Raw genomic sequence first — 14,016 nt, forward strand, 5'->3', positions numbered from 1 at the left:
AGTAAAAACTAAACATTTAAATCAGAACACATTTGTAAAGATCGGTCACTTGATCCATGGTCATACTGTAAAAATCTCCCTGCTCTGTCTTGATCCCTCTTAATATGTTTACAACAGGGTGCTGCATCTTGGTGAGACACTGCAATGGGTTAGATGTGGACAAACACAATCATGTGCTCAGATGTGTCTAGAGGACATGGTTCATGATGTAGCTGGTGACGACTCATGCTCTAGGTCCTATGCTTTGCTCAAGAGTTGCTAAGGACAACCCCCCTCTCTTGATGTTGCAACACATGGTCAAAACAACAGCAGCTCACTTGTGGTTCATATTTCAAATCAATTAGAAAAAACTGGTTCAATTGACATTTCTTCACAAAATGTATACTCAGTAATTCATTATATAGCCTACCACACAAACCATAACTTTATAAAAACAAAACATATCCTCAAATCATGCAAAAATCTACACCCCTTTATAACTGTTTCAGTAGACCTATGTGAGAGGGATAGCTTAATATTTTTTTTGGTAGATATTTAAATAGATTTAAATATTTAGGTACATATTCAATCAAGAAAACAAGGGATCACACTCCACATGTTATGTTATAGGCTATCCACAAGAGAATATATGTGTTATACTATGATGTTGAGCAAAATGTGGACATTGAGCTCTGTTTCCACACAGGGTGTAAATTTAGCCTGGAATACATCTTAACCAAGAATGGTTCATTATGACTTTTACATGATGATGATGATGATGATGATGATTAATTATTATTATTATTATTAGTTGTAGAAGTAGTAGTAATAGTAGTAGTAGTAGTAGTAGTAAAAGCAATTGCAATACCATTAAACCTGCTCTCGTGAAAGCTAAATTTAAGCCCTCGTGTAAACCTGGAGTAGCAGTCTACTAATCTTACTTTATATGATCTGACTAATTTATTCCAGACCAGTCTAAATGTGGGAGCATTTTTTTCTATCTCTATAAAAACCCATTTGAGTCAGTCCAGTTTTGAAGGGACATTTCCATTTAGTACTGAACTCAACCTGACTGACCCTACCTGATTTCACAGCAGCACCTGAAAAGGAGCCGCTCATTACCGTAATGGCAGTAATCTGGCTCTGCCAACGTAATTTTCATGATTCATATACCTGTAGGGGTTTGACTGTTCTATTATTTTTGCGCTTTGAGACATGTTTTTGTAAACTTAACGTTATGATAAAATGATTAAAAAAAGATGCAACTACCCCACTCGGCGACAGATTCTGAATATGACCAGTAAAAGGCTCCTCTATTACAAGCTTAGCGGTAACGTGCATTGTTCCGGGAAAGGGTTGTCAGGTTAAGCCTTTTCTCGATTTAGTTAAAGTTGTGAAGACATGAGGGAGGGGAACATTTCTTCGTGATTCTGTCTGAGGTCCGGATGCCATTCTGCCGGTAGTTTGAGGGCAGGTATGTACTAAAACCGTGTTTCTGTGATAATTTTCAATGTTGATAATTCATTTTCTAATGTAGGTTTTTCCTCACAAGTGTATATTTCTCTACTGGTACAATTATAATAACTATACAAGAAATGAAGAAGTTACCAGCGGAGATGGAACTTGAAGTCTTTACAGATTTGACATAAAATTGTAGATTTACAGTCACGTCAGTAACGTTAATTAATTCATTCTCAACGTTATTCATTTCTCACCATTCCCTTTCGGAGTGGTAATAAACACAAAGCTAGGAAGTGAATCGAAAGTCACTGTTAACAGCCACTTTGTTACTCTGCATTATCTGTGCCCTTCATTATTATCTGTGCCTTTTCACAGCCTGGCCATGGAAATGTCTCACAAAAAGACAGTTATGCCTAAAGTGTCAAATGCTGATGTCTTGCAGAAGAAAGAAGACAATGCAGCAATGAATGAATACCCCTCCAAAATCTTTCGACTAATGATCAGAGGTGTGTAGCTCCGCATCCTTATCAGTGTGCCTTTTCAAAACAAATACAGTACAATATGAGTTCAGACTACCGATATTCTCACTTTTTGGTTTCAGAAATTGTCATAGTGCGCCATCCTGTTTCCGTCTGTGTACCAGTGAACTATAAGGTGACTCTGAGCGTCTGTGCTGAGGGCCCAGGTATCCTGAATTACCAGTGGTTTACTGCTGATGAACAGGAGGTATGTGGTTTTTAATTAAGACTTGAAATGAGGAACAAGCTTTTTTTGGGGGGGAAATCTGAGCTGCAACCTAGTGACCTTTGGCTCATGATTTTTTTCCCTTTTTCCCTTACACAGTATTGTGGTTGTCTCGAAATGACCTAGTTACGATGACTGGTTTCTATTTTCAAGGTGTGTGGTGCCACTGAAGCAGACCTGACCATCAAAGCTCAGAAAACTCAGCTCTATGTGTGTCGAGTGAATGACCACTTTTGCAATTGCGTGTTCAGTGACTGGGTGAAAGTCAAGGTGTTGGACATTGATAAATCAGGTACGCAAAGCTCATTCTCCATTTCTATGATGGTGTTACATGTAATTTTGATTTTGCTCCTAACAGCATATTTGCCTGTTGCTTGTTAGTCTGTTTTCTGCATGCTGTCACTGTTGCTGTGGGTTTGAACATACTTCTTGTTTCCAGGAGTGCCTGGACAGTGGCGGGGGGAGCCCCATATTGCCGTCAATCCCAAACCCCAGACAGTCCGGCGGGGGGAGAAACTCACCCTCCGCTGTGCCGCCTTTGGCATCCCCCCTCCACACTATCAGTGGTACAGAAACGGACAACCGCTGCTGGACAAGACTAGGGACACGCTGCAGGTAAGGATGACCGCCGAGTGTTTGCTTACCTCAGTGCTGATAGCGAGTGTTTACACTGTCCCATATTTACTGGGTCACATGCTGGGAGCCGTAAAGACTTCACCAGCCATGAGACCATTGTGATGAATTTAGAGAATGTGGTTAATATTTTACCAAAGGTTTGATTTGCGGTCGAGTGAATCTGATGTGCATGGGCATAGCCAGGGAGACAAACAATGATGGGAACACAACCTGTTATGTTACCTGCAGATAGACCGGGTAACAGCGGACCATGGAGGATCGTACCTGTGCTCCGTGTCTAACGTACAAGAAGAGAGATGGACAGAACCGGCTGATGTTGACATAGGTAAATGAAAAGAATATTGTGCTCACAAATGTGAAAAGATAGTATATTCCACACCACTAAGATAATACCATACCATGTTTTATCAGTTGTATCTTTTCCACGTTCTAGCAATAGTTTATAGTTTTAATGTATTTTCCCCAGTTCCTCCATTTTCAGTGAGATAGCCTCTTATATTGAAATTTTTTCACAATCCTCCCAGTGATTCCACTGTTTTAGCACTTAGGCAGGCGAATTGTTTCCACTCTGCTGAGGATTGGAGGTACTTTCCCCATTTCTACAGACCTAAAAGGAAGTTGACAGACTCCAAATAGTACTCAGCCAGAGCTGTAGACACAGAACAGGAAAGTGATGTAAAATGAAACTAGATCTTGGGGTGTTTCTTCTTTTTGCTGTTTATATAGCTAATGTTATGGTGTGTATAGTAAACAGCACAGCAAATATTTGACTAAGTGTTTTATGGTAACACCCTGCACGTTTCCCTTGGACAATATGTTTTAGATCTGGTTTGTATGGTTGGAAACAATAGGATGTAAAACAAAAAGGAATGATTTTTGCCCTTTTCTTCCTCATGTCCTCTAGTGTCAACTGATCAGCTTCCGCCTCCAGTGCCCACAGGTATAGTTTATGGAAACAGATGCAGTATCAACTCTGGCTAATTTTAGAATGCACTTAGACTGTTATGTCATTACAGAGGGAAACTGTTCTGTACCAGTATTTCCTCATGTTACTATAATTAGAGTTCTACTTTGGTCTTTGTTTCAGCCACTGACAAAGTAGCTCTACTTATTGGCAACCTGAATTACTCCCACCACCCGGGCTTGATGGCGCCCACTATGGATGTACATGAGCTGGCCAACCTCTTACAGCAGCTCAGCTTCAGAGTGGTTTCCCTCCTGGATCTCACCAGGGAGGAGATGCTAGCTGCCATCGACAAGTTCATCCAGCTCCTTGACAAGGGAGTGTATGGTGAGTGTTGTTTTCACATGACTCATATTCAGCATGTCATTCTGGAATATCCTCAATTCATTTTTTTCCTTGGAGAAATGCGGACAAAATGATAGATTTTGTGTAATCTGAAACTCTGAAATTTCAGACGAACTTCCTTTGTAGTTTTTTTTTGGCCCTTATCTGCTGTTGTCCACTCGTCATGGGTCATGAACCCACCATCAGAAATTGTCTGCCTATCTTGGTTTAAATGTGCGGCTGAGTGGGCAGATAAGAGGTGGAAAAGAAGAAGTGTGGGCCTTTTAATGTTCAAAGGCTGTCTTGCTACATACACCACTTTCTCAATCTGAGATGGCAGATTTATAATAGCATCCGCCGAGGGTGTTTAGCAACGTAGCAAGCTGTCAGCTTCACTTCTTTCTTTCAGCATGTGGTAACCAATAATACAATGTCACGGCACAGGGCAGAAACATCTTATGATTAATGACTAGAGTACTCACACATTGTTCCGGGGAAACGAGGCACTACTGTTTTAAACAGCAGACAGGAACACAAGTACAGGTATTAATCATAGAACTATAAAACAAACTTTGTGATATCATTTTGAAATTCTGTTTATTGTGTGATGAAAAGAATCATGAGAGAACTGCATTGCTGATATACTCTTTTACTGTTCCCAAATCTCTGCTATAAACAATGACACATAAATCAGAGCGTCAGCTGGGGTAGAATGTGTACGTGTTTTTAAACATGTCATGTAGACCTCTGACTTCCTTTTGCTCCCCGGTGACCTTCCTCTAAGATGCTCTCAACATTTCTTTTTAGGGATCTAGACTACCCTCTATTGTTCGTTCCCAGGATAGTGGAATGTTTCCATTGTACAATGAGATGATTGCAGATGTTACTGGTGTTGTAATGGTAACCACATGTGCATTTCATCATTCTTGACAGGTCTTTTCTACTATGCAGGCCATGGGTATGAGCACTCTGGGAGGAATTACTTGGTAGCTATTGATGCTCCGCAACCGTACCGACCTGAAAACTGTGTCTGTGTGCAGAGGGTCATGCTGCGCATGCAGCAAAGACGGACTGCACTGAGTGTAATCCTACTGGATACCTGTAGAAAATGGTAGGTGGAATAATTCACTTTTATTTTCACTGAGATGACAATAAAACATAGTTTTTTGAATTTGTTTGCTTACTAATATGATAACTAGCATGTCCATTTCAGTTGATTTTGTCTTAAAACCTCCAAATGCATGTTGCGCGGCCAAACTTTGTTCAGTGCCACAGAACTTTATTTTAAATTCTAGTCAAGATGCCAATGCTTCCAAAAATATCAAATATGTCATGCTGAATTACAATTACAGTGCAATATGTATAAAATGCTACACAAGACATCTAGATTAGTCTAGACCTAGACTTTGAAGCTATTTAAGGGGAAAGTCAGGGTGCGAGGGGCTGTTATGTTTTCAGTGTTTCTTAAGATTGCATTTTACTTTTTCAAGGTACAACCAGGATTTCCTACTGTCAAACATCATGCCCTTGGAACCCAGTGGAAATACTGTTTATGGTTATGCCACGTATGTATTAACACAATATCAATTGATTCATTACAAAACCAAAAAAATGTATTAATTAATCAATATACCAGTGCAAGCAATATGTGTAAAGTCTAAGGATATTATTGGTTTTGAAATCAGAATAACATTATTTTTTTAAAGTCATGCAACATATAACTTTCTTTCATTAAAACATTTCATGGATTTCTATGAACCAATGTCTCTCCAGATGTGAAGATGCTGAGGCTTTTGAGGTCCAGGATGGGGGCAAGAGTACAGGAATCTTCACCAAGTACTTGAACAAACACATCCTACAGTCCGAAAAAGTCACCCACGTCTTGGAGCAGGTGTCTGAGGGTAGGTATCGCAAAGACGGTTTTAGTTGCCATATTTTTGAGGACAGAACTGTGACGTTGCAAGCTGCCGTAGGATAGTTGTAGGGATAGTTGTATGTTTTTGGGCTATGCTGTGATTTTAGTAGGTGAGCGGACATGGTGCGTGCCACTGTTACACAAATCTGTGATTGATAAACCACTGAAATTGTCAGTGCTAATTTGTGTCAAAGTGCCAAACACAGAAAAATGTCTAAATCTACGACTGCCAAAAGGTCCTAAAGGTTTTACATTTTTGGCCTTTAGTTTTACCCGCAAAGAAGCCTGAAGTTGCAGATCCATGGTAAACAGATCTGAAGGGAACAAGTTGTTCTTCAGTCTGCTGGGTGCATCACAGACAAGTTGATAACTGCCTTTCTCAATCATTTGCTACTCATTTTGGTGTTGTTTACTCATGACTTGTAAGTAGCTGTGACTGGATAGGCGTGGAGACTTATCATGTTGTCCCCTCCTGACTGTGCGTGTGTTTGGTGGTTTGATGGATCTCTGTGGTAGCATAATTTTTTTGGGGTTGCACGGCATTAGCATGTGACCTCATTCTCTGGAAATTCACACTGTTGGCTACAGAACAGCAAGAAACCTGAGAGCTGCAGAGTCCAAGACAGCTGCTCTGTCGTTGCGCCCCCTGCCACTGCTTTTTTTGATGGGCTGCCGGGGATAGGATGCCCTGGTGACCGCACTGTGTGTGTGTGTGTGTGTGTGTGTGTGTGTGTAGACTGGTATTAATGGTGACAAATAAACTGCTCGTTATAAATAATTAACAGTAGACTTTATCCCTTTTACGTCTGTGTCTTTGTCCGTTTTTGATGGGAAATTCCAGAGCCACAATATGGACAGTAACTTTTCAGACAAATTCCCAAGCCTCCCTTGTTGACTGTTGATCTCTGCTCATCTTGTCCGGGATTTATTTAGAGATGGAAAAAGAGATGTTGATGATGAACTGCTGTCCACTCATCCATAATGGGAACATGGTGACGACAGCTTGCATGTAATATTTCTGAGGCCAAATCTGTATCCAGGGCCTTGAATAGGGTTTCACTATATCATTTTCATACTCTTCTGGCCAGTAATGACACCCTATAATTATTTAGCATCTTGGCATTTATTGAATAATTTACTGCCTTTAAAATCCTCAGTATATGAAGTCGCTGTAGCGTTATGTTGGTGTTACAGGCCTCGTATTTACCTGCGCTTTCTCTGTCCCTCTCTTGACTCCAGATTTAGGCAGAGACCCTCTGGTCACCGGCAAGCAGGCGGTGGAGATCAAACACACACTGAAGGAGCCACGCTCCCTCACAGATCCAGTCCGGACCGCCGGCCACACGAGGGAACTACGCCAGCGAGACGCCTGCTGGAGACAAGCCAATGGTGAGCTGAGGAATAGTGCTACAAACACCTGAGTGCCTCCAAACCTCAGCGTTTTCATTTAATGTTTGTTGTTGTTAAATGCCAGTAGTCTCAAATCAAATCGATAAGTCAACGTGTGTTAAATAAATCATCAATCTGAGTGGGTCTAACCTGGGTGCCATGAGTCCACATTAGAAACTTATTTTCCATCAACTAAAGCATGATTCAATGTCTCGATCTGATGTCATCTTGAGTGAGAGAGACTGTGCTGTTCACTCTTCCTTACACCTCCCACACCCCAGCATGTGACAATTACATTTGAAACCGAGCGCCGACCGTGTGGTTTCACATGATATTTGCGCCGCCATTCAAAAAAAAAAAGGCGTCCTCCTTGTTTGTGATTAAACAAAACGGGGAACAGGTTTAATTGTGCTTACTGTATTTCCCTATTTGATGGAAGGAGGTCTGTTTTTCTGTCAAATCAAAACTTCCTCATATTTACTTTTCCCCTGTTGAAGTGGAATATTGTTGTCATGGACTAATCTGAGAATCTCTTCATTCTCCTCCAGACTAAGTGGAAGATAAGTCAGCAACTTACATTAATAGAGCAGCTGAAAGTCCCTAATGTGGTTAATCGAAGGAAAAGTCAGCTTCACTATTTAAAGGAATGTAATGCCGTGATAACAGTACAGTCTGAGTAATTTGAAAATATTTTATCACTGGTCTTAAGTGCCTTTCAGGGAAACTCTCTTCTTCGATTGGTGAATTAATCTGTTTGTATCCCCCCCCCCCCCCCCTTCTGTAGAGCTGCCACGGAAGAAGCGGCTGGTGTTTGTTTGTGGAGTAGAGGTGGAGGTCAGCTTCTCAGCTCTCTTCTCCAATGTCTTGGTGGCTTTTGCCGTTGTGAAGACCACAGGCCCCAGAACCCAAGACTGCACCGTTACTCTGAGAAGCGTACCTGTAAGTGTTCTCATTCTTACTCGAAACTATCAGACATGCTGTCGGTTATTGACCGTCTGTACAAAGTGTAAAGTGTGCTACACCGGGAAATATGAGGTAGAAAAGATTAGATTATAGTTGAAGGGCAGAAGTCCTTTTCTGCTGTTGTGATAGCCTTAAAATTGTCCATTGTCTGGTTGTAGAGATCCTGCGCAGTACATGATTGTCTAAAGCCTTGACTTTTATGGCAACACCCTTTTAAAATCTGAGTTTGATATTTATGAGTGAGTATATTAAACAAAGGCTATTCAAAGTTCAAGATAAAAAACCTCTTTCCAACATAACGTTGTTAACGTGCAAAGATTTATCTGCATCACAAATTCCATGTTGCTCATGATGGGAACCCTCTCAGTTTCCACTGACCAGCAGTAATTTCTCAGTGATTATCATTCGGCACTGAGTTTCACATGTCTAAGGAAGTATAGTCCATATTTAGACTTCCAGGCTGCTATCGCTTGTTGAAGTGACGAAAAAGCAGGAAGTACAAATTTGGTTTGCCTCTCAACCTAGTTTAATACAGCCAGGCTCTCAAACTACCGATTCTTGGACCATACTGCCATCTAGTGGCCCATTTCATAATGCATTAACCAATGAAAAATTACTTTTTCACCCCTTTTAGCTCATTCTACCTATCATAGCATACACCTATATGACAATTTATGCCCCAAAAAAAGACAAAACTTTCTCCTCCTCATCTGTCATCTGCTCCCCAGGTGTCCAGAATAGATAATAACAACAGATTGATCATAAAAACTGTATTTGAAAGTGACTTTTATTGCCTTTTATCGACAGTTTAGGCTGTAGCCAACTTGCTATTGATGAACCAGTGTCAGACACAATTATTATTATTATTATTATTATTATTACAACAATTATAATTACACAATTTATTCTTAAATCAGTGGTTAAGAAAAGTAAACCCCTCCCATCAAACAAAACTGCCTTTCTCTCCCTAACTGATATCCCATTGGTTTACACTTTTGAATGATTCCTCCCTGTTTTGTCCCGCCCCTCCTCCCCACCACAATATCCTGTTTCAACAGAAAACACATCACAGTACGGCACCCAAAATGCTGTTTCATTATGACTTTAAATTTAAATTCTGCAACCGCATTAGTTGGTGTACGGTGTGTTGTATCAATGATCTAGTACTAAGTCTAGTACAGATAATTACCGAGACTATAAAATGTTTTGATATAGTTGGCTGGTAACAAATACTGCTGACACTGACAAATCTTTTATCCCACTCTGAATCTTTAGGCAATAGAAGACATATTCTCCGGTCCCGGCCGGTCGGAGGAGATGGACTCTCTGCTACTAATGCAGTCTGAAAACCCTGACTGCACTCTGCGGCTCTGCGCTCTTCAAAAGCTTCAGGTATTAACACACTGATATGTTTCCCCATGCACATCCTATAATGTGTTCTCTAACACACAGCAAAGTCAAGGGCAGAAAAGTCTAAATATAAAATATTCGATTTGTGGAATAATGTGAGCTGCGGAGAGTATGGAAACAGGGGCGGACTTTGTGATTTGGGGGCCCTTGGCAAAGGCAAGCATGGGGCCCCCTGACTCCCAACCCTTTCCCTTTTTTAATCCATCCTTTCTATACATTACCTTCAAGTTGAGCTCAGCAAAGTATGCATGCAAGGGCACTTTTTTTGTGTTTTTCTGCCTCACATGGGTGGCTTTGCTTATTTTTTATTTATTTTTTTACTTCTCTCTCAGCTACTGATGCAGTGGCACAAGGAAAATGAGCTTAAAGTCAAGTGGTAAAATCACACTAGAAGTGGAATAGCCCACTGTAGCTGGACTGAGTAGGGGGGGGGGCGACCATGACTCAAGATTAAAATAATTTATTGTAACAAAACAAGGGGTATTTTTCAATAAGTACGTTCGCCCCTGTATGGAAATAAAAATCTCAGACCATTTTGTTTGTTCTTTGCCTTTGTTAGGAGTCGCTGGTGATCAAGGTGGATCTACACTATACTCACAAGGACAGTGAACTGCGTCTCACGGAAAGCCAGCAGGTGGACATAGGAAAGCCTCTGGTGGCGTCCTGTAAACTGTACAAGAGAAATCACGCAGGCGCAGCCAAGAGACAAGAGGGTGCTTCTGCTCAAAGTGTGGGCAACATTTCAAACAGCAATAAGCCGCCGCTGCGTCAGACTGCGGCCGGACCCTTCACCAGAAAGGCAGAGTGTGCTGCTAAAGTCACGGCGACCAGGAGCAACGAGCCGGAGGAGAACGACGAGAACGAGCTTCAGGACTTCACTCTTCGACATTAAGCCTTTCTGGTCCTGTTGTTGTGTATATATATGTTGATACATCGGTTGTGTTTTTATCAGTGTGATTAGGAATTAATTGCTGGTCATGCATTTCCTCTTGTTGTTGTTGTTCTGAGTGAATTAGTGAATGATGAATGAGTGAGCGAATGAGGATGTATGTGAGTGTGCTTTTGTGTTTGTTGTTTATAGTGAGTTTGTGTCACCAGCTGCTTCAGTTCTCAGCCTAACACTCAAGAAACTTAACACTTACTTTTCTTAACCACTGATTTAAGCATACATTGTGTAATTATAATTGTAATAATAATAATATTAATTGTGTCTGACACTGGTTCATCAATTGCAAGTTGGCTATAGCCTAAATTGTCGATAAAAGACAATAAAAGTCACTTTCAAATACAGTTTTTATGATCAATCTGTTGTTATTATCTATTCTGGACACCTGGGGAGCAGAAGACAGATGAGGAGAAAACTGTGGTCCAGAAAAGAAGAAAAAACCCTATGCAAGTGTAGAGAACTGTGTGCAGGAGTTGTTTCTTCCTTCCTATCATCAGTCTATTAAAAGACATCAATCTCTTTTATTAATAAATATAAAGATCGAGCCACCTAATCAACATTTTAAATGATATTATTGTTTTGATGAAATATTGGGTTGGGAGTAACAGATTTACAGAGTAACAGTCCTCAAGTAAAAGCGATAGAGTTGCTCACTAAAGAAACACTGAAGTACTTAATTATTAAAACCATGAAGATGTTGTGCTGCAAAGTGGTCTCTTCAAGAATTAGCCTAACTTGCTGCACATTTTGAGGATGCCCTTATAATTTAGCATTAGATCAAGGTTTGGGAATGGTTCCTTTTCAGTCATATCAGGATCAATGATGGTAAGCACACTTCCCATTAGTGTTTAACAAATTTCATTGTACTCTCAATTTATTCGCCATATGCACTAAAGTAAAAAAAGCAAAAACTTAAAAGTAGAACTGCATACTATTTATAGTACTGGAAAACAGCATATCTAAAAACCACATGAATTTCACATGTGGAAAAATTCCATGTGAAACACATCACATTGGCAATAGGCCTATGTGGAACATATGTGCTTTGCAGATGAGAAATGTGTGGTTTTGGAACATTTTCAGGTGCTCCACATGTGTAACGTGATAACATGGGAAATTCATGTGTTTTTTTCTGTAAGGTACAGTAGCCTATCTTAGATGTAAAGAGTTACTTTGCACATGTGAATTTTGGAGGCGAACTAACCAAAAGTAACTGAAGGTAACGTTACTCGGATTATCGATTGTTCTACTATAGCTTATTTACTATATTGTAAGAATACAAGCACTTTATCAGTCATAGAATATGAGATAAATGTCCGCTCGTCCTATCATACACATGGCACAATAGTACATGTCCACGTCAGAGTATCGAGTTGACTATTGGCTGGCGTCAAACGTAATAAAAGTCTTTCATCTATTACATTTCCTAAACGGACTATTATGAAAAGTTATTTCATCTTCTCACTATAGCCGCGCTCAATTTCTGTGCAAAACAGCAGGTTGTTGTTTACTATATCTCGTCTAGCTATAGTATCTTCTTGTTTTATGTTGTACCCAATCATTTACCCAGTTGTAACAGCCGTGTAACAGCCTTCAAGTAGACACACTCCCTCCTCGTCCTTCACCAGCCCCGGTAGCTCGCCGTGATCGTATAGTGGTTAGTACTCTGCGTTGTGGCCGCAGCAACCCCGGTTCGAATCCGGGTCACGGCATTGCGATACAATGTCACGGCACAAGGGCTGATCTTTTGGTTTGTTACCATTTTATTTTTTCCGTTTTCACAACAAGCACTGAAAACGTTTGTCGGCATTCGTTAATAGATTTAACTAAAACGTGACAACTGTAATTTGTGGAGGTTTGATTGTGCCTTAAACCAGGGGATCCCAACCTTTTTTCTAATCCATTTCACCAAAATAGCATTAGACGACGGACCCCATTTTCGTAGAGATTTTGTCCTAAGGAACCCCATCTGAGAGGATTGTGCAGTTGAGTTAGTATAGATTTAGTTATGATACGAGTTAGTATACATTTAGGTGGATAACAACAGAGTGGAGGGTGAAACGTATTATCGAAATAGTCATCTTTGTACAACATCTCATTGTGCTAACTCATTAGAAATGAAATAATAGTGAAATTGCACAATGTTTCATTTTTCTGGAGACCCCCTGGACCCCCTCAGGAACCCCCGAGGTCCCCGGGCCGGACTGCCGACCAGAAGGGGGCACTAGCGGTTTTACTAATTGTAAAGCGCACCAGCGAGGGCCGGCCTGAAGATGGCAGTCTAATACGATTCAGTCTTTGTTCACTGTAGCTTATGACATAGGAAGAGTTATAATAAATAATAGCTGATGTCCTAATTTTAGTGTGGCTGACTTTAAGTGTAGCAGAACTACCAACATTTACACCTACCAACCTCCAGTCAGATAACTATGATATATTGCTTATCTGAGCATTAAACTTAAATGATGATCCATGACAGCATGGCAGCCTGGCATAAGGCTTTAGGCAGAAACTGAACATGAAAACCACTTACCTCCAAAACACTTTACAACACAGTATATGAACTGCAACAGCCATTTTCAATCAACCATTGCTTTTGGATGGAGTGTGACTTTACCATATTAACGAAGGAGATATTTGATATGCTAAATCAGGAGGGGTCATCAGTATTGTCTAGGCTTAATCACATCCACAGTTCTGCATTTCCACTTAACCTAACAGCCTAAAATACTGTGCCAATTTCCTGGGTTGCACTGAAATAGGTAAGGTGAGACCCATTCAGGATGCTAAGACTCGTTCATTCACCATGGATTGCCTCAGCTGTTGATTAGACTGGGGCTAAACCATTGCAGTCATCACTCAGTAGTTTTGCAGTCGGTAGCCTATAAATAAACCACAAGCCTATATTTAGTTCTAACCAGGTAAAGGATATCTCCAAAAACTCAAGCCCCCTTTCGAGTATTTTCAGTGCACGGATAGGATAAAGTGTGGCGTTAGAAAAATAACATTGGATATTAAAGCGCAGAGAAATGCCTCGCTTTCCCGTTGGTTGGCTTTGACGTCAGTTTTCGGCGGGTCCCGCCCTCTTGCTCAAGTTGCAGCGGTGAATGGTGAAAGATTATCCGCCGCCCGAGCACAGAAACACAAGGCTGAGCTGCCTCTGGATCTGGATGCGGGCATCCCTGGATTCTGCTCTCCCTGGCACAGGCCTGCCGTACCAAAACTTAATGGGACAACAATGGTCCGCACGTCGGCGCTTCAACCCGTGGCTGCTGCTCGTTTAGC

General features: G+C 40.9%; 1 protein-coding gene and 1 non-coding gene across 2 annotated transcripts; both read left to right on the plus strand.

Moving 5' to 3' along the window:
- Positions 1–1,377: 1,377 nt before the first annotated feature.
- On the plus strand, positions 1,378–11,075 carry malt3 (MALT paracaspase 3). The gene is made up of 15 exons (XM_078283091.1): positions 1,378–1,453; positions 1,816–1,946; positions 2,042–2,166; positions 2,338–2,476; positions 2,624–2,793; positions 3,043–3,145; positions 3,725–3,760; positions 3,908–4,111; positions 5,042–5,219; positions 5,599–5,673; positions 5,882–6,009; positions 7,263–7,412; positions 8,197–8,351; positions 9,651–9,767; positions 10,345–11,075. Exons 2-15 carry the CDS (start codon positions 1,823–1,825, stop codon positions 10,675–10,677), a joined length of 2,037 nt encoding a protein of 678 aa, XP_078139217.1. The 5' UTR covers positions 1,378–1,453; positions 1,816–1,822; the 3' UTR covers positions 10,678–11,075.
- A 1,296-nt stretch (positions 11,076–12,371) lies between these two features.
- trnah-gug (transfer RNA histidin (anticodon GUG)) lies at positions 12,372–12,443 on the plus strand. The gene has a single exon. It is a non-coding gene; the product is annotated as a tRNA-His (tRNA).
- The last annotated feature ends 1,573 nt before the right edge of the window (positions 12,444–14,016 follow it).

Source organism: Centroberyx gerrardi, chromosome 4 (assembly GCF_048128805.1).
Source record: "Centroberyx gerrardi isolate f3 chromosome 4, fCenGer3.hap1.cur.20231027, whole genome shotgun sequence".
Classification (NCBI taxonomy): Eukaryota; Metazoa; Chordata; class Actinopteri; order Beryciformes; family Berycidae; genus Centroberyx; species Centroberyx gerrardi.